Genomic DNA, 22,583 nt, shown 5'->3' with positions numbered 1-22,583 from the left:
TCACATGGCTTCTTCGGGCCAGATCTGGCCTGGAAATCAGTGTTTCTATCCCAACACAAAGTTTTTTTCTTATAGGTTCCTTCAATATTAGCAGTGTAGAAAATGTTGATATTTGATAATAGATTCAAATATATAAAGGTGAAAGTGAAAGTCACTCAGTCATGTTCTACTCTTTGTCACCCTATGGTCTACACAGCCCATGGGATTCTCCAGGCCAGAATACTGGTGTGGGTAGCTGTTCCCTTCTTCAGGGAATCTTTCCAACGTAGGGATCAAACCCAGGTCTCGACCCACGTTGCACGCAGATTCTTTACCAGCTGAGCCACAAGGGAAGCCCACATATATAAAGATAGGTAAACTTAAGAATGTCATGTTTGAAAGGTAGATAAAATATATAGCCATATTTGTTAAAGTTTTCACAATGTAAATTTGTGGCTGTATCAGTTATAGATTGCTTCTGTAACCAATAATCATAAACTAAGAACCTAAAACAGTTTGTTCATTACCTACAGTTATGCAGGTTGAATTCCAAAATCGGTCTTATGTTATTGACAGAGCTGTGTTCCTCCCAGGGGCTCCGGTAGAGAATCCTTTTCAGACCATCTCAGCCTTCAGAAGCTGCCCACGTTTCTTGACTCATGATTCCTTCTTTCACTGTCAAGGCCGTCAGCACAGCAGCATCAGATCTCTTACCTCTTTTTCCACTATCACGTCTCCTTCTCTGACTCAGACTCAAAGCTATTCTTTTTTAAAAATAAAAAATTGTGACTACACTGAGACTGCCTGGGTGATCCAAGCTAATCCTAGCTCATGATTTTTAATTTAATCACATATGCAAAGCTCCTCTTGCCATGCAAGTACCTTCTTTATAGATTCTGGGGATTATAATGTGGACATTTTGGGGGTACCATTATACAGCCTATCATATAAGTCTGTAATCAATAATTAATAACTTCTTGGAATAATACATATTGAATGCAATTATTACATCACTGAATCTTTAGTTATTCTGAAAACTACTGTATGAAGACTGTTTATATTGTCCTTGAGAAACTGAATCTCTATGTTGTCGTTCATCTTAGCCTCAGATAACTTGTGGTAAAGACTCTAGACAAAACAGACACAAAACAAATTGTGTGAACATGATTTATTTGGTATCCACAAAGGGTGGGGTGAAGGTTGCAGTTCCTATTCCCTTTGGTTTCTGTTCTCCAAGAAGTGCAGTCAAGTTCAGCCCAGTGTATATTCTGATCCCTGGGAGCCATGAAGGAAGTCAGAGTTCACATAGGACCAGAACAAAAGCTCTGGTCAGCTGGGGGTTGTTAACCAGGTTTGTATTCGAGATATTCCTCCTTCTCTTGCTTAGCCTTTGAGGCTGCACATTTATGTGTGGTTAAGATGGTGAAAAACAAAAGGCAGAAAATTTGGCTCTTCCTTTTATTGCTTTCTTAGTCACACTTTGTTAGAATCTCAGGCCTCTACAGGTCTTTATGGATCGATCAACCAGCTGTGTATCGTTAATTTGCTGAGCACATGCATACCAACAAACTACTGGTTGACTGTTTACCTGTATTGCTTTTATTCCTGCTCCTTCCACGTGCACAGACACCAGTGCTGCACGCGTATACTTGTACTACAATATGGTGCCACTTTGGGTTTTCTTATTATATACATATATTTGGTCAGTCTGGGGTTATAGAGCACAAAACTGCAACTTTTGATATGTTCATAAGTTCTGTATATTAACACCGGAGAATCAGTGCACAAAGCGACAGTCACAGGAAACTTGAGGGACCCAGCTTTTAGGAAAAAGGCAAAGTTAGGTGAGAGGGGGCTTAATGTAGATATTATTCCTCTGGGGGGGGGTAAGTACAAAGAGGAACAAGATTTTTCTTAGACTACAGTATTCTTAAAGATTTTCAAACATTCTCCATATGTGCTAAGTTGCTTTAGTTGTGTCTGACTCTTTGAAATCCCATGGACAGGCTCCTCTGTCCATGGGGGTTCTCCAAGCAAGAATACTGCAGTGGTTTGCCATGCCCCTCTCCAGGGGATCTTCCCGACCCAGGGATCAAACCCGTGTCTCTTATGTCTCCTGCATTGGCAGGCTCTTTACCACTAGCACCACCTTGGAAACCCACTGCTAAGCAGATACTACATTTCAGACATATAAAACTAATGGCGAATGGCCTACAACAAATTTGTATTAAATACTGTATATTTTGTTAATACTATATATTAACTCAGCTCCAATTCTATTTTCTATGTTAATAGGATTTGAACCAGATATGAATGACTTTTCCTAAGTCCTTACCCTTCTGTGATTCTGCCTGAGAGCACATGGAACCAACAATAATTTACTCTATGCTATAATCATCCTGTTTTGTTTTTAGAAAACTCCCAAGAACCTGACAACACACATTTGTTATGGTTGCTCCTCGGCATTTAAATATGAAAACAATTAACGTGCATTTGCAGGGAATATGACAAATGGGAATTTGTGAGCAGACCAATTTTTCATTGACCTACGTTCAAGAACACTATTATAACTCAGGCTTGCCTCCCAAGTTGTTTAAATGAGTTGATTTCCTAGTATTTATGTGGGCAGGTTGACAGATGAGAATGACTCTGGTGTAAGCTCAAGGGTCCCTTTCTATTTCCCCTCCTCCAGGTTTCACTTTTGTGCTGATTCAGATGTGAGCTCTGTGCATTCAACCATCCAGCTAATATACTGAGACAAGAAAGCAATAACTTTTGTTCATTACGTGAATTGTAGAGAAAGAATCAAGGGTTCAGGTGAATAAACTTTTACTATGGGAACACCTCACTGGGCAGAATTTTCAGCAGGGTCAGAATAATCATACTTTGTGTCTTGAATATACTGTCTCCTACTTATGTCTTTTCTATACTCTTTCTCATTCTGGTATACCATCAGCTTGTAGATTACTGCAGGTTAAATACTATTCTTATTTTATAGGTGAGGAAGCAGACACGGGCTGTTATATGAATTGTCCAAGTTCATGTTTTATGATGTAGTCCTCCGTGCACAGAAAGTGGAGCCATCTCTGGTCACTTACGTATCTATTTTTTAAAGTTTTAGACTTAGTGAAATATCCTACCCAAACATCCTTTTTCTAAATGAAAGTAGAATTTTCCTGTAAATTGGGCAGTTTCAAAGACAAAGAAGACAGAGAATTAACACCTTAGCAATTAATGTCATGATGTGAGCCCTACCTAAGACATCCCTTTCCACTCTGTGAACCATAAATCAGAACCCATGCATAACTGAAGAGTGTAATTTAAGTGTAATGTATGCTCGCTGTGATGTCTGATTTCTGGGGTGATTATAAACTAAATATTGTCATTCATCCTGGATCTCAAAGTATGTGTGATAAGGAGTCAAGAAAAAAAAAAAAAGATGTGTTTAGCATTCACAAAGGAGGATAAATAGTTAAAGCAGGATTTTTTTGATGAAAAGGCTTGGTTGCGGAGGTTTAGGTGGCAGGCAGGTTTCTCAGCAGTGAGCTGCCACTATGTCCTATATAGATTGCTTAGAGGCCAAATTGTGAAAAAGCTGAAAATATTGAGAGAACGCTAGGACTTCCTAGGTGGCACCAGTGGTAAAGAACTGCTTGTCAATGCAGGAGACATAAGAGACATGGGTTCAATCCCTGGGTCGGAAGATCCCCTGGAGAAGGGCATGGCAACCCGCTGCAGTATTCTTGCCTGGAGAAGCCCATGGACAGAGGAGCCTAGTGGGCTACAGTCCATGGGGTTATGAAGAGCTGGACACTACTAAAGCAACTTAGCATGCACACAGGCAGGCTTAAATTAATAGAAGGGAAGGTTTTGGGGAAATCCCCCCAAATTAGACTGAAACAGAAGCATCTACATAAAAGGACTTGGAAATATGTCTGTGGGGCCCAAATGAAGTTTGTAGTGAAGAAGTATGTGCATAATGTGGTTTTGCTGTCAGTTCAGTTCAATTTAGTCACTCAGTTGTGTCCGACTCTTTGCAACCCCATGAACTGCAGCACGCCAGGCCTCCCTGTCCATCACCAACTCCCAGAGTTCACCCAAACTCATGTCCATTGAGTTGGTGATGCCATCCAACCATCTCATCCTCTCTCACCCCCTTCTCCTCCTGCCCTCAATCTTTGCCAGCATCAGGTAGTGCTTGGGAAACTCCAGGTACAGATTACACAAAGAGAAAGAAAGTTCTCAAGTTAAAGAGGTGCATTTGGGAACTAGCAAGATTTCTTCTGGCTTAGAGATTCTAAAACAGCCACAGAAGGAAACAAATCAATGCTTTAAACCCGTTGACAAAGTAAACTCTTTGGAGATGATTGTATAACATCTAACTTACATGTTATAACTTATCTCTGTGTAATTTGTACCTGAGTTTCCCTTGAAATGTAGCAGAAAACACTTATGCAGATGTTTACTTCACTTAATAATATGGAGGAAAGAGGACAGTGGCGTTCAAGCTCTGACTCTGAAACGAATGAATTATATGGCACAGGGATGTCACATGGATCTTTCATCAATAGAGAGAGAGTTGCTAGATGATGTCAGAGGTTTTCTTCAGTTTGGAACCGTGGCTGCTGAAAGTCAAAATCACTCAGTCATGTCCGACTCTTTGTGACCTCATGGACTATACAGTCCATGGAATTCTCCAGCCCAGAATACTGGAGTGGGTAGCCTTTCCATACTCCAGGGGATCTTCCCAGCCCAGGGATCGAACCCAGGCCTCCTGCATTGCAGGCAGATTCTTTACCAGCTGAGCCACCAGGGAAGCCCCCAGAGAAATAATCGGGTCCAGATCATACATGCCAGGAGCTTAATTTTTCACAGAGACAATTCTGTCCTCCTCAGTTCCCTGTGAGGTAGCAATTAAAGCCCTCATGAGAAGTGGCAAGAGGACCAGACTCAGGAGGCTTTGGTTGGGAAGCTGTGTCGGATCTCATGTGCATCCCCTCATCTCATGGATGGCCTGCGATGCGGTTCACCATATGGCTGTGGCTGAACATCACGAAGGAGGATGTCCTGCGTCCTCATTTCAGTTTTATCGTCTCCTGCTGAAGGTTCTCACTCTTCAGAAAAGTTCACGAGTGAGGCTAGAAGTGGGAGATGGTGATGATTAGTGTTCCTCATTTACTCTGAGCCAGAGTGGACGCTCTGGCTGCAGCACTACAACACCTTCTGATAATTATTTATTAGTAGTGTTGTGATCTCCCAGTACCCCAGTGCCAGCATCACACTTTGGCTGCCTCTCAATTTATTCTCAAGGTTTTACTTCGGAGAAATCGCATCGGCCTTTTTCACTCATCTGTTTTCTAGAATACATTTAATTGCAAATTAACAGCTTGTCTCTCAACTATTCCTAAATCTGGCTTTTCGTGTGTATATGTGTGTGTGTCTTAGGAACATGCTTATCAAAGCAAGAAGGCTTTCTGATTTTACTAACTACAACTGATAACCTACTTTTATTTTTAGCCTCAGAAAAAAAAATCTTTATTTGCAATATATTAGTGTTAAGTCTGCCAGGAGAGAGAAACAATTTGGGCAATTTAAAACTGACATATAATTAAGAAAAATACACATTCAAACCTGGGTTGTTTTCAGTGGACCTGAAACTCACCAAAGGCTGATATTCTATGAATAAAGTTTTATTTCTTATACCTTGCATGGTGCATGCTAATTACCAGGTGAATTAAACAAATAAGGGTCCCCCCTTTTAGAGTGGGCTTCCCTGGTTTCAGACAGTAACGAATCCACCTGCAATACAGGAGACCTGGGTTTGATCCCTCGGTTGGGAAGATCCCCTGGAGGAAGGCATGACAACCCACTTCTGTATTCTTGCCTGGACAATCCCTGTGGACAGAGGAGCCTGGTGGGCTACAGTCTACGGGGTCACAAAGAGTCAGACATGACTGAGAGACTAAGCACGCCACGCACCCCTTCGAGAAGGATACATTTCCGAAAAGGGTGGGTATCAGGCTTGCACTTGTTGGACAAGGTGAACAAAGACAGAGAAGCTGGTTCTCCTGTTCATCCTGACCCTCTGCTGCCATAGTTATGATGTATACATGAGCACTGCTCTCACCTGCCATGAGGTTTCATTCTCTTCCCTTAAAATGTGTGACTTTGAACTAAATGAGCTCAATCTTTTCCATATCCAGCATTGTCTTTCTTCTTTATTCTCAGTAGCAAAATTGGACTGTTTTGTATCTGTAATGCCTGTGAAAGCATTTGAGGTCCAGCACACATGGCATTTCCCCCCTTAAAACATGCCTCCAACCCCCAGTATTCTCAGAGTATGATCTCCTTTGAATGTCTTCCTCTCTGCTACCCCCCACTAAAATCTTAACTCATCTTCAAGGGCCATTTCAAATCACATCCTTCATGAAGCTTTACTCACTAAATGCAATTTCTCTTTCTTCCCGTTGAATTCCTAAAGTGGGCTTTACAGATCTTCACTCTGTGTACCTGTTAATGTCATTCTTTGTGCAGACTTTTTATTGCTTTTATTAGAATGCATTCTCCTCAAGGAGTTGGTGCTATCGTCTTTGTCTCCTCCTAGTCCTCTGGGGTAGAGCCTTGTATCTTTTGTGTAATTAGCAAGCTTGGTTAAATGTGCAATGCGTCTACCCATGTGAATTCTGTAATGGGACCCAGACTCAACTGCATTATAGTAAAAGATAGTGAAGCAAGAGTTCTTTATTGTAAACCTTTAAAACAATTAGAATAATGAAGGGTAAGTTCAAGTTTAGGGGGCAAAATAGTTGTAAGTCAGAGGGGACAGTAAGCAAGACAGGAAGAGGCACGGATGATACCTTTTACCCATTGAGTAGGATCATATGCAAAAGGGAATTTAACTGAGTGGATTTCACCGTGGAAATATTTTGATCACTCTTGAAAGTATAGAAAAGTAGTAGCATAGTACAGGCAGGGCTGGGCTTCTGTTTTTCCAGGTGGTTAAAGAAGAGTTAATGCATGTTGAGAGCCCAGTGGCAGCAGTGTTACTAAGCTTTCTAAAAGTTGATCAGTGATTCAAAAAATAATACAGATCTGGAGTTTTGTTATCAAGGAAAGAAGTCCTTATGTCCAATGTAGAAAGAAGTCCTTAGGTCCAATGCAAAAGGAAGTCTGTTCACGTTGAGAGTCAGAAGGAGGCAAGCGACTCCAGAGACCCAGAGAGATGGGCAGATGGTGGGTGAAGCGTGGGAAGGACCTTCCCTGAAGAGATAGGAGGCAATGAAAGGCTTTAAAGAGACCATGCTTAGCTTTTTGAATCTAGAGATGATAAATGTTGAATTAGGGCTTAAGGTCACGATGCTTATGGATGAAGGCACTTACTGATCATAGGTAACATGAATCTTTATCAGTAAGTCAGCCGCAGCATCTGTAGATAAGGCACTGGGTAAAGTCAGGATGTAGAATGTTTAAAATAGCTGTCAAGGAGAGTGATAAACTTTTGAATAAACTTTAGACCTCAGCAAGGACTAATTATTGAGCATAAATGAGTTTTCAGTTCGCTATTTCTCCCTAGAAGACTCCTAGTGGGGAAAGTGGACAGAGTGCACTGGGGCGGCTGATCACAGAGTGTGACCTGGGGCAGCAGTTCTTGAGGACCACGTGGTCTCCATCAGTTCTAAATTATGCCACGAGTCATCTGTAACTCTTACAAGTACTAATGATTTTGGTTGATTTTTTAAATTCATTAAAGGTCACTTTTAAAATACTGTCTCTCACTGGCAGCTCAGTAGACTTCTTTGGACTGAAAAGTACCCTGTGGATTGGAGTCAGGGTTGTGGAAATTGTATGTACCTTTACCCTCACCTACGGGTGCTCCATGGTATATGCAGTATTGTTACTGATTTACCTCTAATTGTGGCAATCACACATTATTTAGAGTTTTGTAGCTGAAATGGATAGTTAACTGTGTTTTCAGTTTAACTTTACCCTGAATACAATTTTAATAAAGAAGGTAGGAATAGGAGGAGAAAATAAGGAGTACATCAATAACTTTATTGCCCTTACTCCTAAACTGTCTGAGAATTCAGTGGCGGGTGGGGAGAGATGTGGTTACTTTGCTGTGTCTGTCAATAAAACCAAACAAATGGATGACAAATTGTTAGCCTGAACAATCAACAGATTTATTTTGCTCTGTTTATTTCTCATTAAGAAAATGCCCCACCTTCGTTTAGTCTGGTCTTGAGCCCTTTCTCTCTATAAACTGTCCCTAGATGATCTTATCAAGCAGTAGCTGTAAATGCATCTACATGCCACCGCTTCTCTTGATGTGTAGCTCCACTCCTGACCTCTGACTGTTCTTCACTCGCCCTGGGATCCCAGGAACGTAAGCTGCACTAGGGTGTAGGAGCTTCATCTGTTTTGTTTAAAAACGTGTCTCTCCTGCCCAGAGGAGTGCCAGGTGCAGAGCTTGATGTTGACTAAATCTTTGCTGCGTGAATGTGTAAGAGCCTTGTCTAAGCTCACGTGGCTGCGACAAAAATATTTGCACTTTGCCCTCCCGTTCTGTTTCCCACAGCAGAAGACCAGCACAGACACACGCACAGCTGTGCGAACCAAGACCCTTAGAGACAGAAGTCTAAGGAGGACCCTTAGACTTCCTTTCTCCACATCTCCTCTTTGGTGTTCCAAGTTCAGGCCGTCTTCTTACCTCTCCTGGAATCTGTCCTGGTTCCTCCTCTATCACCTCATTGACTCATCCTTCACAAAGCAACCACAGCCATCATTTTAAAGCCAGAGCAAAACTATGTCTCCCCCTCCCCTAGACGGAACCCTTTGATGACTTTTCCCTAATATTTAGAATAAAAAGCCCCATTCCTGTCTCTGCTGGGGTCCTGCTCCAGGATCTGGCCTCTCTCTGTCTGCAGCCATTGGTGCCTTTTGGTCTGGCTCTAGTCACACTGCCCTTTTGGTTCCTGTCTTAGACTCTTTTGTACTTTTCCCTCTGCCCAGAATACCATTCTTCCTACCTTCTGGTGGATCTTCCACATTGTATCCATTCTAGGATGCATCTCAGCTAAGATGTTACTTCTTCTTGAAGACTGTTTCCAGTAAGCAGACCTGAATGAGAACCCACACCCTCCCATCCCAACAAAGCACATTGCATGTTTCATCTTCTTCCTTGCAGTCATCACTGTTTGATATCCTCTTATTAAATCATTTTTAAAAATTGTATTTTATATGGGAGTATAGTTGGTTAACAATGCTGTGTTAGTTTTAGGTGTTCAGCAAGGTGATTCAGTTATGCATACACCTGTACCTATTCTTTCTCAAGTTCTTTTCCCATTAAGGTTATTACAGAATATTGAGCAGAGTTCCTATAGTAGATCCTTGGTGGTTATCCATTTTAAATAGAGCAGTGTTGCTATCTCTCTTCCCCTCGCTTAAAGTTAAGTTTCATGAGAGCAATGACATTACCTGTCTAGTTCTCTGCTTTATCTTGAGTACTTAGCTTGGTTCCTACATAGAGCGAGCGCAGAGTAACTAGTTGATGACTGTAAAGTCCCTGTGGGATGGAGTCACATGGCAGGTGCCAGAATTAAATCAGGAATGAAGGATTAGCCTCATTAAGCCTGCGAACCTGATGTTCCATCTGCATCATTAAGAGTGAAAGACAAAGCTGCAGTTAATTCTCATAGAAAGAATAAGGGACAGTGGACACTAAAGCAGAGTAGGAGGCTGGGGTGGAGAAGGACACAATGATGTGCCTGGAAGACTGTTTTGGACCAAAGCTATGGGAATGTAGAAGCAGCAGCACCAGGATGGAATCAGAGATGATTTTTGAGATGAATCTAACATTTACCAAGGGAGATCTTTCTGTTTAAAACAGTCGGACTAGCCAAGGTGTGCTTTGAGAGACCCAGAAAAACAAGTCTTAAAGGAACCCTGTTTATCACTGTGATCCAATTCTGTGTCCGAAGTCCAGGAATCCTTCACTCCTGTGGAGTCCACATTGGATGGTAGGCTCTCAATCCCCGGGAGAACCAAATCCTCCATATTCTTGGGTTTGTTATTGCCGAAGTCATTCATAGCTCAAGGCCAGTGCCTAAGAGTGAGCCACTTATTGATGCTCTGAACTCCACAGCTTCTGTTTCCTAAATCCCACCTTATTTGCTAGGCTCATTCAAAGCAGCCATTGCCTTTTGAAGATGTATACTTCCAACCAGTTGCTATCTTTGATTTCTCTGAGTCTTCAAAGCATTTGGGAGTTTCTCTTGAAAGCATTCCAGCCTTGGATTGTAAGATTTGTCTGTCTTAGGTTCCTTACCCTAACTTGATCAGAGATAAAGACAGAATCTGGGTCCTAATCATTCCTATACACTCTGAAACACAGTCACATGCCTTAGAAATTCATGAATCAGTGTAAAACTTGGAAGAAATTCTGCCATTTACTGGGTGTGTGATCTTGTGATTTACTTCTCTAAGACTGCATTTTCTTATTTCTAAAACAATTAATGATAGAGAAAATGATAACCATGTCATAGGACTGTCAAAAGAATTAAATGAAGTAGTATATATATAGTGATTGACACAGAATGTAATAAGTAGTAAATGTTAATGCTGATAGATTTTATGGATACCCCAAATGTCAGTCCCAAGAGACCCCAAGAATAGCCCATCTTAAGTGACTGTCTTTGCTTTGAATAGTGATGACATTCTAAAGTATTGACTGTCATAGAGCCAATAGTATTGTACCAAAAATTTAACTGTGAATATGGATCTATAGCCTTAATTAAGAAAAAGTTGACAGTGGGAAATCACTTCTGAGTCTTATAAATAGGAAATTGGATTTCCTAATGGGTAATTTAAAATACCTTGGGAGCATAAATACACCTGGAGCACTCAAGCTATAGGTTGGTGACTCAGAGAACAAGGGCACAGAATTCTGAAATAAGCAACAGCAAATGGCCACTTAAGCTCTCAAAGAGCAAATTGCAGAAAATAAATTAATTCATTTAAATATGCATGAATCTCCTCTAAGTGAGGGAATAAGCTGAAATGGTGCTGAATGATTTCCTTTGTTATGTGTGTTCTGAAGTATTCATAATGCCCTATTTATGCCTTATACCTTTGATAAGAACAGATCCCAGAATCTTTTGCTTTATTAAATTGTTTTTAAAGTAATTCAGATTATGAAAGCAAATTCCAGTCAAAGTACAGATTGGTTTCATTGATTTGGAAAACTGGATCACAAGTTTATCCAAGGAGAGATGGACCCCAGAGGAAATGAAAAGTGATTCTGATTAAACTGTTAGAAAAGAGCCTCAAAGGAGCTGACATAATTTTTGCAGAAACTTCTTAAAAGTTTGAAACTTGCCAACCTTTCTCCTAAAATATGTGCCAAGATTTTATCAACCTCTCTGCTACTGTGTGGCATGGCAATTTAAGTTCTAAGAATCAATATACTCAATTGTAGGTTATAGGGTAGATTTAGAATATTTATCAGAATCATTACTCATTTATTTCCGGCTCTCATCGGAGGTTTTCATTTTCATCATGGGAACCACAGACACGAAAACCCCAGTATTTTATGTCCTTGCCTGTTTAAAAACAAATTTTACAGTTGTATCACTGAATTCATAAAAGGAGAAGTGCCTGAAAGAGGAGGCAGAGATATCAAAAGCAGAAGTAAACTGTCGACCAAAGGCCTCTAGTGTTTGAGACTGTGTTCTATCTGATCTTCTCAAGGAGAGGGATTTAAGGAAATTACTATTTGCCGTGCACAGGCTGGTTGTCAGGGTAGCTTTCGTGTATGGCAGTGGTTCATTTTTGACGCCAAAGCAGTGAAGGAGAGCTTGGCAGCTGAGTTGGAGCTGGAACTGAGGAGACTGACTACAGAATGGATGAAGCTTAGAAAGGGATTTGGCAGCCCTGCCTGAGAACAAAAATAATCAAAAGAATTACCAAGAACCGTAAAACCAGGAGAACAGGAATATGAAGTACAGCAGCCTGTTTTTGTTTTTTTTGGAACATGGAAAAATATTAAACGTATTCTAAGTCTTTTAGGATGTCCATGTTTTTCTGTGAGTTTCTGTTATTATAGTAATTTCTATTTTGCCCTGAGGCTATGGACAGGATCAAATCAGAGACTTTGTTATTGTTTATTTTTTAAGTGTGGAAAAAGGCATACTTCTTCACACAGGATTTAAATATTTCGTACAAGTGCATATTTCTTCCCTATAGTTGAATATTTCCTTTGATGCCTGAGGCTTATTATTTGTATGCTAATTTGTTCTCTTGGAAAGCTATGATATATTATATTTGCAAATAATCTTTGAAATCTTTTGGAGCAACTGTGAAAAGAAACAATGCGTTTCAGGACTATGGTGTGGCTTGTGTAAGAGTTTGTCATGAGAGGTCAAGAAGTATTTTATGTAGCTGAAGTGTGCACAGAGGTGGAGGAAAGTTGAAAGATGAGGTTGGTAATTTAGATGGGCTCAGATACTGTATCAGGAGAGGAAATCTGTATTTTAGTCTGTAGGCAATGAGGGAAGGTTTTATTTTATTTTTAATAATATTTTATTGAATACAGTTGACTTGCAGCGTTACGTTTCTGCTGTAATGTCAGTATACCTTTTAATACTCTTTGCCATGTAGGTCATTACAGAGTATTGAGTAGAGTTTGCTGTGCTCTACAGTGGGTCCGTATCCGTTATCTATTTATAGATGAAAGTGAAAGTCGCTTAGTTGTGTCTGACTCTTTGGGACCCCATGGACTACACAGTCCATGGAATTCTCCAGGCCAGAATACTGGAGTGGGTAGCCTTTCCCTTCTCCAGAGGATCCTCCCAACCTAGGGATATAACCCAGGTCTCCCACATTGCGGGCGGATTCTTTACCAGCTGAGCCGCAAGGGAAGCCCAAGAATACTGGAGTGGGTAGCCTATCCCTTCTCCAGCAGATCTTCCCAACCCAGGAATTCAACCGGTGTCTCCTGCATTGCAGGCGGATTCTTTACCAGCTGAGCTATGCCCTAGTACTGTGTGTATGTTAATCCTAATCTTGCAGTTTATCCCTCCCCTACCTCTCCACCTTGGCAAGCATAATTTTTGTTTGCTGCAAACAAAATAGTCTGTGACTATTGCTGTTTTGTAAATAAGTGGGAAAGAATTTAAATAGAGGAGGGAAATGATCCCTTTTGTGTTCAGCAGTGATTTATGAGATCATTTTATGGATTGGATTAAAGAAAGATACAGTAAGTAACTTTAAAAAAATTCAGACTACTTACAAAGCTAGAACCTCATGTTAATTATTTCAGTAAATAAAAAGAAGCATTTTGTCACTCATTCTAAAAGGGCAAGATTTTTTGAATGATTTAAAAAAAAAAACTGATGGCTCTATTAAATATATTAAAATTGACACTTGAACAGTACAGGTTTGAAATGCCCAGATCCACTTACATACAGATAAGTTTTCAATAGTGAATGCTACAAATACTAAACAGTCTTCGGTAGGTTGAGTCCTAGGATGAGCAGAAACCACAGATATGGAGGGCCGACTATAAATGACAGGTGGATGAACCCTCAGGTTGTTCAGGGATCATCTGTTCTATAGTTTTCAATATGTATCCTTGACCTTTAAAATTCAAATTCAACTTCCATGTCTGTTTGTGAAAGAGGGAATTCTCTGCTTCAGGGATAGGCTCTGTGAGATCATTTGGTTCTTTACAACAAACACAAAACTCGAAATGTTGCTTCTCCTTGTGAAACGTGACACATGTCTGTTTCTGTAATTTATTCTGTGCTGTTGTTGCGACTCACCCAGATGACCTGCCATCCTTTCGTTTAAAACCAAGTGGTGCGATTGAAAGGGCCACATGTCGTGCAGATGGAGTTCCGGAGACATGAGAGAGTCATCACAATTACAGATCCACAACCACACGTCCAGTGTATGGGGTGTCTCACCACCCGCTGCTGTTGACAGAAGGATTATCTTGTAGGTAGAACTCAATACTACCCACAGATAATGAATCTGTTTTCCTATCTATTTACATCTAGGTACTAACTGTTCATTGATGTTTCTTTAAAAGCATATGTCGTACAATAAATGGAAAAGCAGAATCTTTAGGAACTTCAGTGTGAAATATTGTTTCATCACTACTGTATTTCTGATGATTAGCTTGCTTTTTTAATAGCTCTGTGAAATGTTTTTCTAATCAGTGCACTTGAGCCAATATCAGAACTAGAATTCCTAATTCTGAGCTGAAACAGTTGGAGACCAACCAAATCAGGACCTTTAATAAGCATTGTAAGGGGAAACCCATCAATCATGTATTCCCTCTCCCTAGCTCTGCATACATTATTGAAAATTTTTATCAAGGTTTTTATACTAAAAAGTCTTTAAGAAATTCAGATGATACATATATTAGCATGTAGTATTATCTAATCAAAATTTGATGTGTCAGGGTGAGTCCACTAATATATTCATAATTTTAATAGTGTTAACAACTCTGAAATTGGCTGATAATTATTTTAGAATTAGAGGCTCTAATTTGTCCATTGGTAACATGTTTCCACTGACCTGCCAATGTAATACCAATAATAAATTATACTTCTGTCTTCTTTGAGATCATAATGGGCAGTTGAAATGGGATATTTCTACCAGAATTGAATATTAATTTTTTCATGAACATTCGAAACTTCTAAAATGTATAAAGCTCAAGGCCACGTTTAGCATTGTGCTAGCAGAGTCCGATCATCTTCTCAGTGGTTTTAGTTTAGTTAAAGACTGTGATTGAAACCAGTCTTTGTTGTTTTCAGTCACTCAGTTGTGTCTGACTCTTCACGACCCCATGGACTCAGCATGCCTGGCTTCCCTGTCCATCACCAAACTCTGTTTCCCAGAGTTTGCTCAGACTCATGTCCATGGAATCAGTGATGCGTCCAACCATCTTGTCTTCTGTGGTCCCCTTCTCATCAGTTCAGTTCAGTCGCTCAGTCATGTCTGACTCTTTTGACCCCATGGACTGCAGCGCACCAGGCCTCCCTGTCCATCACCAACTCCCGGAGTTCACTCAAACTCATGTCCATTGAGCCGGTGATGCCATCCAACCATCTCATCCTCTGTCCTCCCCTTCTCCTCCCGCCTTCAATGTTTCCCTGCATCAGGGTCTTTTCCAATGAGTCAGTTCTTCGCATCTGGTGGTCAAAGTATTGGAGTGTCAGCTTCAGCATCAGTCCTTCCAGTGAATATTCAGGACTGATTTCCTTCAGGATGGACTGGTTGGATCTCCTGGCGTTCCAAGGGACTCTCAAGAATCTTTCTTCTCCAGCGCCACAGTTTAAAAGCATCAATTCTCTGGTAGTCAGCTTTCTTTATAGTCCAACTCTCACATCCACACATGACTACTGGAGAAACCATAGCTTTGACTACACATATCTTTGTTGGCAAAGTAATGTCTGTGCTTTTTAATATGCTGTCTAGGTTTGTCATAGCTTTTTTCCCAAGAAGTAAGCGTCTTTTAATTTCATGGCTGCAGTCATCATTTGCAGTGATTTTGGAGCCCCCCAAAATAAAGTCTCTCACTGTTTTCATTGTTTCCCCAATATTTGCCATGAAGTGATGGGACTCATGCCATGATCTTAGTTTTTGGAATATTGAGTTTCAAGCCAGCTTTTTCACTTTCCTCTTTCACCTTCATCAAGACACTCTTTAATTCATGTTTGCATTCTGCCATTAGAGTAGTGTCATCTGCATATCTGAGGTTATTGATATTTCTCCCCGCAATCTTGAATTCAGCTTTTGGTCATTCATCCTGGCATTTCGCAGGATGTACCATGCATAGAAGTTAAATAAGCAGGGTGATATCCTTGACTTGCTCCTTTCCCAATTTGGAACAAGTCCATTGTTCCATGCCTGGTTCTGACTGTTGCTTCTTGACCTACATATAGGTTTCTCAAGAGGCAGGTTAAGGTGGTTGGTATTCCCATCTCTTTAAGAATTTTCCGTGGTTTGTTGTGATCCACACAGTCAGAGGCTTTAGCCTTGTCAATGAAGCAGAAGTAGATGCTTTTCTGGAATTCTCTTGCTTTTTCTATGATCCAACAGATGTTGGCAATTTGATTTCTGGTTCCTCTGACTTTTCTAAATCCAGCTTGTACCTCTGGAAGTTCTCAATTCACATACTGTTGAAGCCTAACTTGAAGGATTTTGAGCATTACCTTTCTCGCATGTGAATGAGTGTAGTTGTGTGGTAGTTTGAACATTCTTTGCAATTGCCCTTTGGGTTTGGAATGAAAACTGACCTTTTCCAATCCTGTGGCCACTGCTGAGTTTTCCAGATTTGCTGACATATTGAGTGCAGCATCATCTTTTAGGATTTGAAATAGCTCAGCTGGAATTCTATCACCTCTTCTAGCTTTGTTCGTAGTGATGCTTCCTAAGGCCCACTTGACTTCACACTCCAGGACGTCTGGCTCTAGGTGAGTGATCACACCATCGTGATTATTTGAGTCGTGAAGATCTTTTTTGTATAGTTCTTCTGTGTATTCTTGCCACTTCTTCTTAATATCTTCTGCTTCTGTTAGATACATACCATTTCTGTCTTTAATCATGCCCATCTTTGCATGAAATATTCTCTTGGTATCTCTGATTTTCTTGAAGAGATCTATGCTCTTTGCCATTCTGTTATTTTCTTCTATTCCTTTGCAATGACCACTTAGGAAGGCTTTCTTATACTCTCCTTGCTATTCTTTGGAACTCTGCATTCAGATGGGCGTATCTTTCCTTTTCTCTTTTGCCTTTCACTTCTCTTCTTTTCTGAGCTATTTGTAAGGCCTCCTCAAACAACCATTTTGCTTTTTTGCATTTCTTTTTCTTGGGGATGGTCTTGATCACTGCCTCCTGTACAATGTTACAAACCTCAGTCCATAGTTTTTCAGGATGGAGGTTTATAACATTGTACAGGAGGCGGGGATCAAAACCATCCCGAAGAAAATCAGCCTAATCAGTGTTATTTTATCACTGTCAGCAAGGCTTCTGAGTACAATACCAAGCACCACGTGAAAGCCAAAATCTTAGCCAGAGAGCTTTCCCCTTATTTACATCACATTAACACACAAATCAGAGAGACCCCAATGAGAACATTCTATTGCCTCTGAATATTTCTTATGATATGTTTTAAATCTATGCTGTAAGGGTAAGTCATGTTAACACAGCGATTTTAAACATCTTACATTTTAGATCCCTTAGCTCAACCAAAATTTTACGTAGAACCTTAAACAATAAAGCTAGATAAACAAGTGTTTTGATTGAAGTACAATACAAATGCTACATGTGTATTGTGACTTATCACATACAGTTTTGCAAGTTACTAAAATACATTCATAACATTGTATATATGTCTTTCTAAATTTGCTGTGGCCTCTGCTTAATTTTTTCTTTAAGAAATAATAGCTAATAATACAAGTGAATACCGAGTGCTTCCATATATGTCAGAGACTCTTTTGAGTGCATCCTTTGAATCATTTTAGGTAATCTGACAAGAATCGAGTACCATTTTACAGGTGAGGAATCAGAGAGAGAGAGAGCAACTTTGTTGCCTGGGATCACAGTGTCCAAGCAGTAGAGCTAGGAGTGTTCTCTGGAGGGCTGGCTCCAGACTGAGGTACTTACCACCTCTGTACCGCCTTCTACCTAAAATAAAAATAACCTCACACCAGGATCCCCGAAAGCACAGGCTGCTGTAGAGCGATGTTCGTCAGACGTACTTGAAAATTTTGCAGAGAACTAGTTGCCTTAGGGCTTTGTGGAAAATGAGCCCATACCTCTTTGCTACCTCTTGAACTTTTTTTGAAGCAAATGCAGGTATCAGCCTTGGCTGTACATGGGAGTCACCTGGGGCAGGTGGTTATAAAATGTACTGGTGCCTGTACTTTGTCCCTGACTTGGAGGGCCTGATTTAATCAGTCTCAGGTGTGGCTTTGATGCTGTTTGTTTTTCCCCAAAGCTTCCCAGGTATTTCCTATGCAGTCAAGGTTAAAAAGGACTGTATTTAAAGCAAAGCTGCTTTTCTGCTATGTGCACACCTTTGCTCACACAGGGCAAAGGTATATGTGAGATGGGTGTCAGGAGGCACATAACAGAGTGGGATAAGGGGGCCAAAGACAAGCCATCCTGAGTTAATAGAACCACTTATGCATCTTCTTTCTTTAAAGTCGCTCAGTTGTGTCCGACTCTTTGTGACCCCATGGACCACACAGTCCATGGAATTCTCCAGGCCAGAATACTGGAGTGGGCAGCCTTTCCCTTCTCCAGGGGATCTTCCCAACCCAGGGATCAAACCCAGGTCTCCCGCATTGCAGATGGATTCTTTACCAGCTGAGCCACAAGGGAAGCCCAAGAATACTGGAGTGGGTAGTCTATCCCTTCTCCAGCAGAACTTCCCGACCCAGGATTCGAACCAGGGTCTCCTGCATTGCAGGTGGATTCTTTACCCCATACTGAGTCATTAAAGGACTCTTCTTTATGTTATATCAACATCACACACACACATACACACACACACACTCTCTGAATTCTCAGTGGGGCACTGAAACCAGTCTAGGTGGTCCTGCTCATTGTACATATGTTTTATAACCCCTGGCTTTACACTGTGTGATGTGAAAAGTAACAAAATTTCAATTTTGGAAAAGGATTATTTTGGATAAGAGAACATTGGGTGTAAATGGGAAGATTCTGTTGAAAGGGAACATCTGTTTATGTTAATTAGCAATTATGGTTAAAAACCTATTCCTCATATGGAGCACTTGCTATTTCTATAGTAGCCCACATGGCTGCTTCTAGCTAGAGGGTCTGTCATATGTAAGGCCTTCCTTATAGCTCTGATGGAACAAAATGATTAGTGTCTGGGGAGGGACTCACAGCCTTAGCATCCATGCATACAACTGTGGTGTTGGAGAAGACTCTTGAGAGTCCCTTGGACTGCAAGGAGATCCAACCAGTCCATTCTGAAGGAGATCAGCCCTGGGATTTCTTTGGAAGGAATGATGCTAAAGCTGAAACTCCAGTACTTTGGCCACCTGATGCAAAGAACTGACTCATTAGAAAAGACCCTGATGCTGGGAAACATTGAAGGCGGGAGGAGAAGGGGAGGACAGAGGATGAGATGGTTGGATGGCATCTGGATGGCATCACTGGCTCAATGGACATGAGTTTGAGCAAGCTCCAGGAGTTGGTGATGAACAGGGAAGCCTGGTGTGCTGCAGTCCATGGAGTCGCAAAGAGTTGGACACGACTGAGAGACTGAACTGAACTGATACTTATATACATGCATATGTACATGCCCAGAGCTGGGGAGAAAGAAAGGAGGGAGGGAGGGAAGGGAGAGGAAGAAAGAAAGGGCAGAAAGAGGAAGGAAGGAGAAGGGAACAATTGATGTCCATACCTGTCACTAAATTGTTATTTGGGCGAGTAGATTATTTCTTCTCTGTAACTGCGTGTGCAGGAAGCTCTGCTTCCATCCAGTGTAATTAAACATATTCATTTGTTTTCTTGGACATAAAGTGTAGATTATATGCTGTCAAGTGATTCTCTTTTCAAAAAGAAAATACTTGTTTAGTGTTAGAACTCCACCCCAGAAATGTCGTCCATACACGCCTCCATCTCCTGCCATCAGTTTTGGTGTGTTGTGACTTTTTAAATGATGATTTTTAGTTTGAATAAGTTCACTATGCAATCATATTAAGGGTATTCCTTTTTGAATTAGGAATTAGAATCCAAATCATGACTTACTTTACTTTTTTCCCTTTGCTCATTCAGATTGTAATTTTTTTCTACGTTACTTTGTATTCCTGTTGAAGTGTTCTTTTTTCCTGAGAATTTTGTCACAACATGGATTAACAGAATCCTTTAAAGCAGGAAGACAAATATTTGCACAAGAAAGACAGGGATGGAGGAAAACAGTAACTGATATGTTTGAAGTCTAAGTCTATTTGGACCATAGTGGCCTGCAGTGCTCTTAATTTTTAGCTGGAGGCCAGAAGGGCAGATTCTGTCTTGGGACAGCTCCCCCATTGTAACTACCAGCAGTGAGTACACAGAATAATAGGTGTTAAATCAAGGAATCCCTTAGAAGTTGTGCTTTAAATTTTTTTTTCAACTAAAATGTCATATATTAGAGTAATTGAAACAATTATGTCAAATGATTCACCTGCTATGTAGCAAAATTGGGAAATTCTTATAAAAGAAGCCTCCTAGCTCACCAGTAAAGCCTAGGATGTAGGAAAGAAGAGGAATGTCATCACTTTGACAGGTTATTTGTTGGTTTTCTGATCTAGGCTATTGCACCGCCAGGATTCTGAGAGCTCTGGCGTCCTTGCTGGATTCCTTTCAATAGCTCAACTCCTAGATAATTGAAAAATGAAATCATTGTGGTCCTCTTGAGGAGCGGTGGATCAGGACTGAGAGATTTCATCTTCTCTTTCTGTGTGTCCAGATGGTCATTGTCTTAGCATTCTAGTGCCCTCACTGCTTCTGAATCTGAAACATCTGTTTCTATATCATTCTTCACTCTTCAGTTCTGTCACTAAGGTTCACTTGACCCTGTGGACTGAAAGGATGAAGCAACAAGCTCCAGGAAGGGATAAAAAGAGAATGCCACATCTCTGCTCTTTCAGCTGTGCAGAGTAACTGGCTCAGACAGAAGGCAGGAGAGATGGCTTGACTTCTCTTGGCAGGGGTGACCTTGTCCTTGACACCTGGGAGAGTTCAGGCATCTCCTTGAATACAGAGCATAATGGGCCACGAGGCTGGGGACCACAGGGGAACTGTGTTACTTTGTGGCAGTCTAATTGAAGACAGAATTTCCTCCATGAGAAACAGTATCTTGACACTTGAATGGCCATGATGATTAACAGCCAAACCGGCCAGCCTCCCACATGTTTTAGGATTTACCTGCAAAGTAAAGGCCAGTCTAATGAAACATGCTTGTTGAACATCTGATCAACTGTGACTTGTTCTCTAGCATAGGACTTGAGCCAGAAAAGCCAAGTGTAATTCAGGGGCACGGGAAAATATCTTAGATTGTAGTCTGGTCTTCTGTGGTGTAGTTTGAGTATTTTGCCCTTCCTTAATCAATTCAGTCAAATTTATCACCTTAGTCACTTGTGACCCTGGCCAAAGGGTTAGTCAAGCACTCGGTCAAGATGAAATAAAATAAAAGTCTTGAGTTTCAGGGCCAGAAGCCTTGAGCTTTCTCTTTCTTTAACTGACTCAGAGCAGTTCCTTGCTTTGAGCTGTCAGACCCACCTCCTGGATGGACATCACAGGCTGACTGCTGTACGAAGCCCCCACTTCATCCCATTATCCTTTACCTTCAGTAGACATTAAATCCACCTCCTTGTACAAAATTACTTAAACTTCCTGGCTTAGGAAGGGAAATTCACATGCCAGAAAAAGCATCCTTTGGGTTGAGTCAGACCCATAACTCACAGGAATGATTTATTATGTGTCTGTTTATCACTGAATCATGTGTCCACTTCAGGGAACACACTTTTTTTTTTAGTTTTTTGCCATTATAACTGGTAACAAACCAAAAAGATACAGCAGCATAAACAGTTATTTTCAGCGGGTGTTCAGCCTCTGTGAGACCTAAGAGTTTGTAAGGAAAGTTTTAATGAAATTACAAATTAAAGTTGTGTCCTGCCATTGCAGAGCCAGTTCCGCTTTTAGAGTGAATGGGGCTTTCATAGCACCCAAGGTGATACTTAGCTGTGCCAGTGACAGCAAGGCTGTGAGCAAGGGATCATTGTTGGACCTGCAGTGCCATCTACAGGACGGATGGAATAGTGGCGCTTCCACTTCTGCTTCAAATAATGTAGCCCCAAGGGGATAAAGCGGAGAAGGCAGTGGCACCCCACTCCAGTCCTCTTGCCTGGAAAATCCCATGGACGGAGGAGCCTGGCAGGCTGCAGTCCATGGGGTCGCTAAGAGTCGGACACAACTGAGCGACTTCGCTTTCACTTTTCACTTTCATGCATTGGAGAAGGAAATGGCAACCCACTCCAGTGTTCTTGCCTGGAGAATCCCAGGTACGGGGGAGCCTGGTGGCTGCCATCTATGGGGTCATACAGAGTCGGACACGACTGAAGTGACTTAGCATAGCATAGCATAGCAAGGGGATAAAGATATGTAAGTTTCGAGTTCACTGTACAGGCAGCAAGACTTGGTTGCTACATTTAAAAAAAAAAGGTTGTCTGTTTGCATAATGCTTTTGTAGTACTTAAGTGTCTATTAGACCTATAGGTAATGGAATGCTGTTTTATTGAATTAATTGGAAATCCAATTCATTTGTTTCAAACATCCATTTGATAATCTTTGTAAGAGATAGCATTTTACTTTCTGGTTACTTTCAATAGACTGTATGACACTTGATATTAGATCATGATTTACTTATTTATCATGCCTATGGTTTCTGTCACTCCCTATCAGAACACAATCACCAGGCAGCAAGAGATTATTTTACTGATTTTTTCCTGAGAACCTAGAACAGTACCTGCACAAAAGCAGGTGCCCACATATTTACATGTGAAAGAGTAAATGTCATTGTT

General features: G+C 40.9%; 1 protein-coding gene across 3 annotated transcripts in view; it reads left to right on the top strand.

Moving 5' to 3' along the window:
- TPK1 (thiamin pyrophosphokinase 1) overlaps window positions 1-22,583 on the top strand; it is a 395,885-nt gene that overhangs the window by 297,581 nt on the left and 75,721 nt on the right. For 2 of the 3 annotated variants that reach the window (XM_010844867.1, XM_010844869.1), the window contains exon 9: window positions 573-1,986. The exons of the other annotated variant lie outside the window; for it this stretch is intronic. In XM_010844867.1, coding sequence (XP_010843169.1) covers window positions 573-814 — 242 coding nt within the window. In that variant the 3' untranslated portion in view covers window positions 815-1,986. Of the gene's footprint in view, window positions 1-572; window positions 1,987-22,583 lie in introns of those variants that run through there. 3 annotated transcript variants of the gene reach the window in all.

The sequence above is a fragment of the Bison bison genome, unplaced genomic scaffold, assembly GCF_000754665.1.
Source record: "Bison bison bison isolate TAMUID 2011002044 unplaced genomic scaffold, Bison_UMD1.0 scf7180017864211, whole genome shotgun sequence".
In the NCBI taxonomy this organism is placed as follows: Eukaryota; Metazoa; Chordata; class Mammalia; order Artiodactyla; family Bovidae; genus Bison; species Bison bison.
Note: the sequence above shows the minus strand (reverse complement) of the source record. Positions and strands in the feature narration are given on the sequence as shown.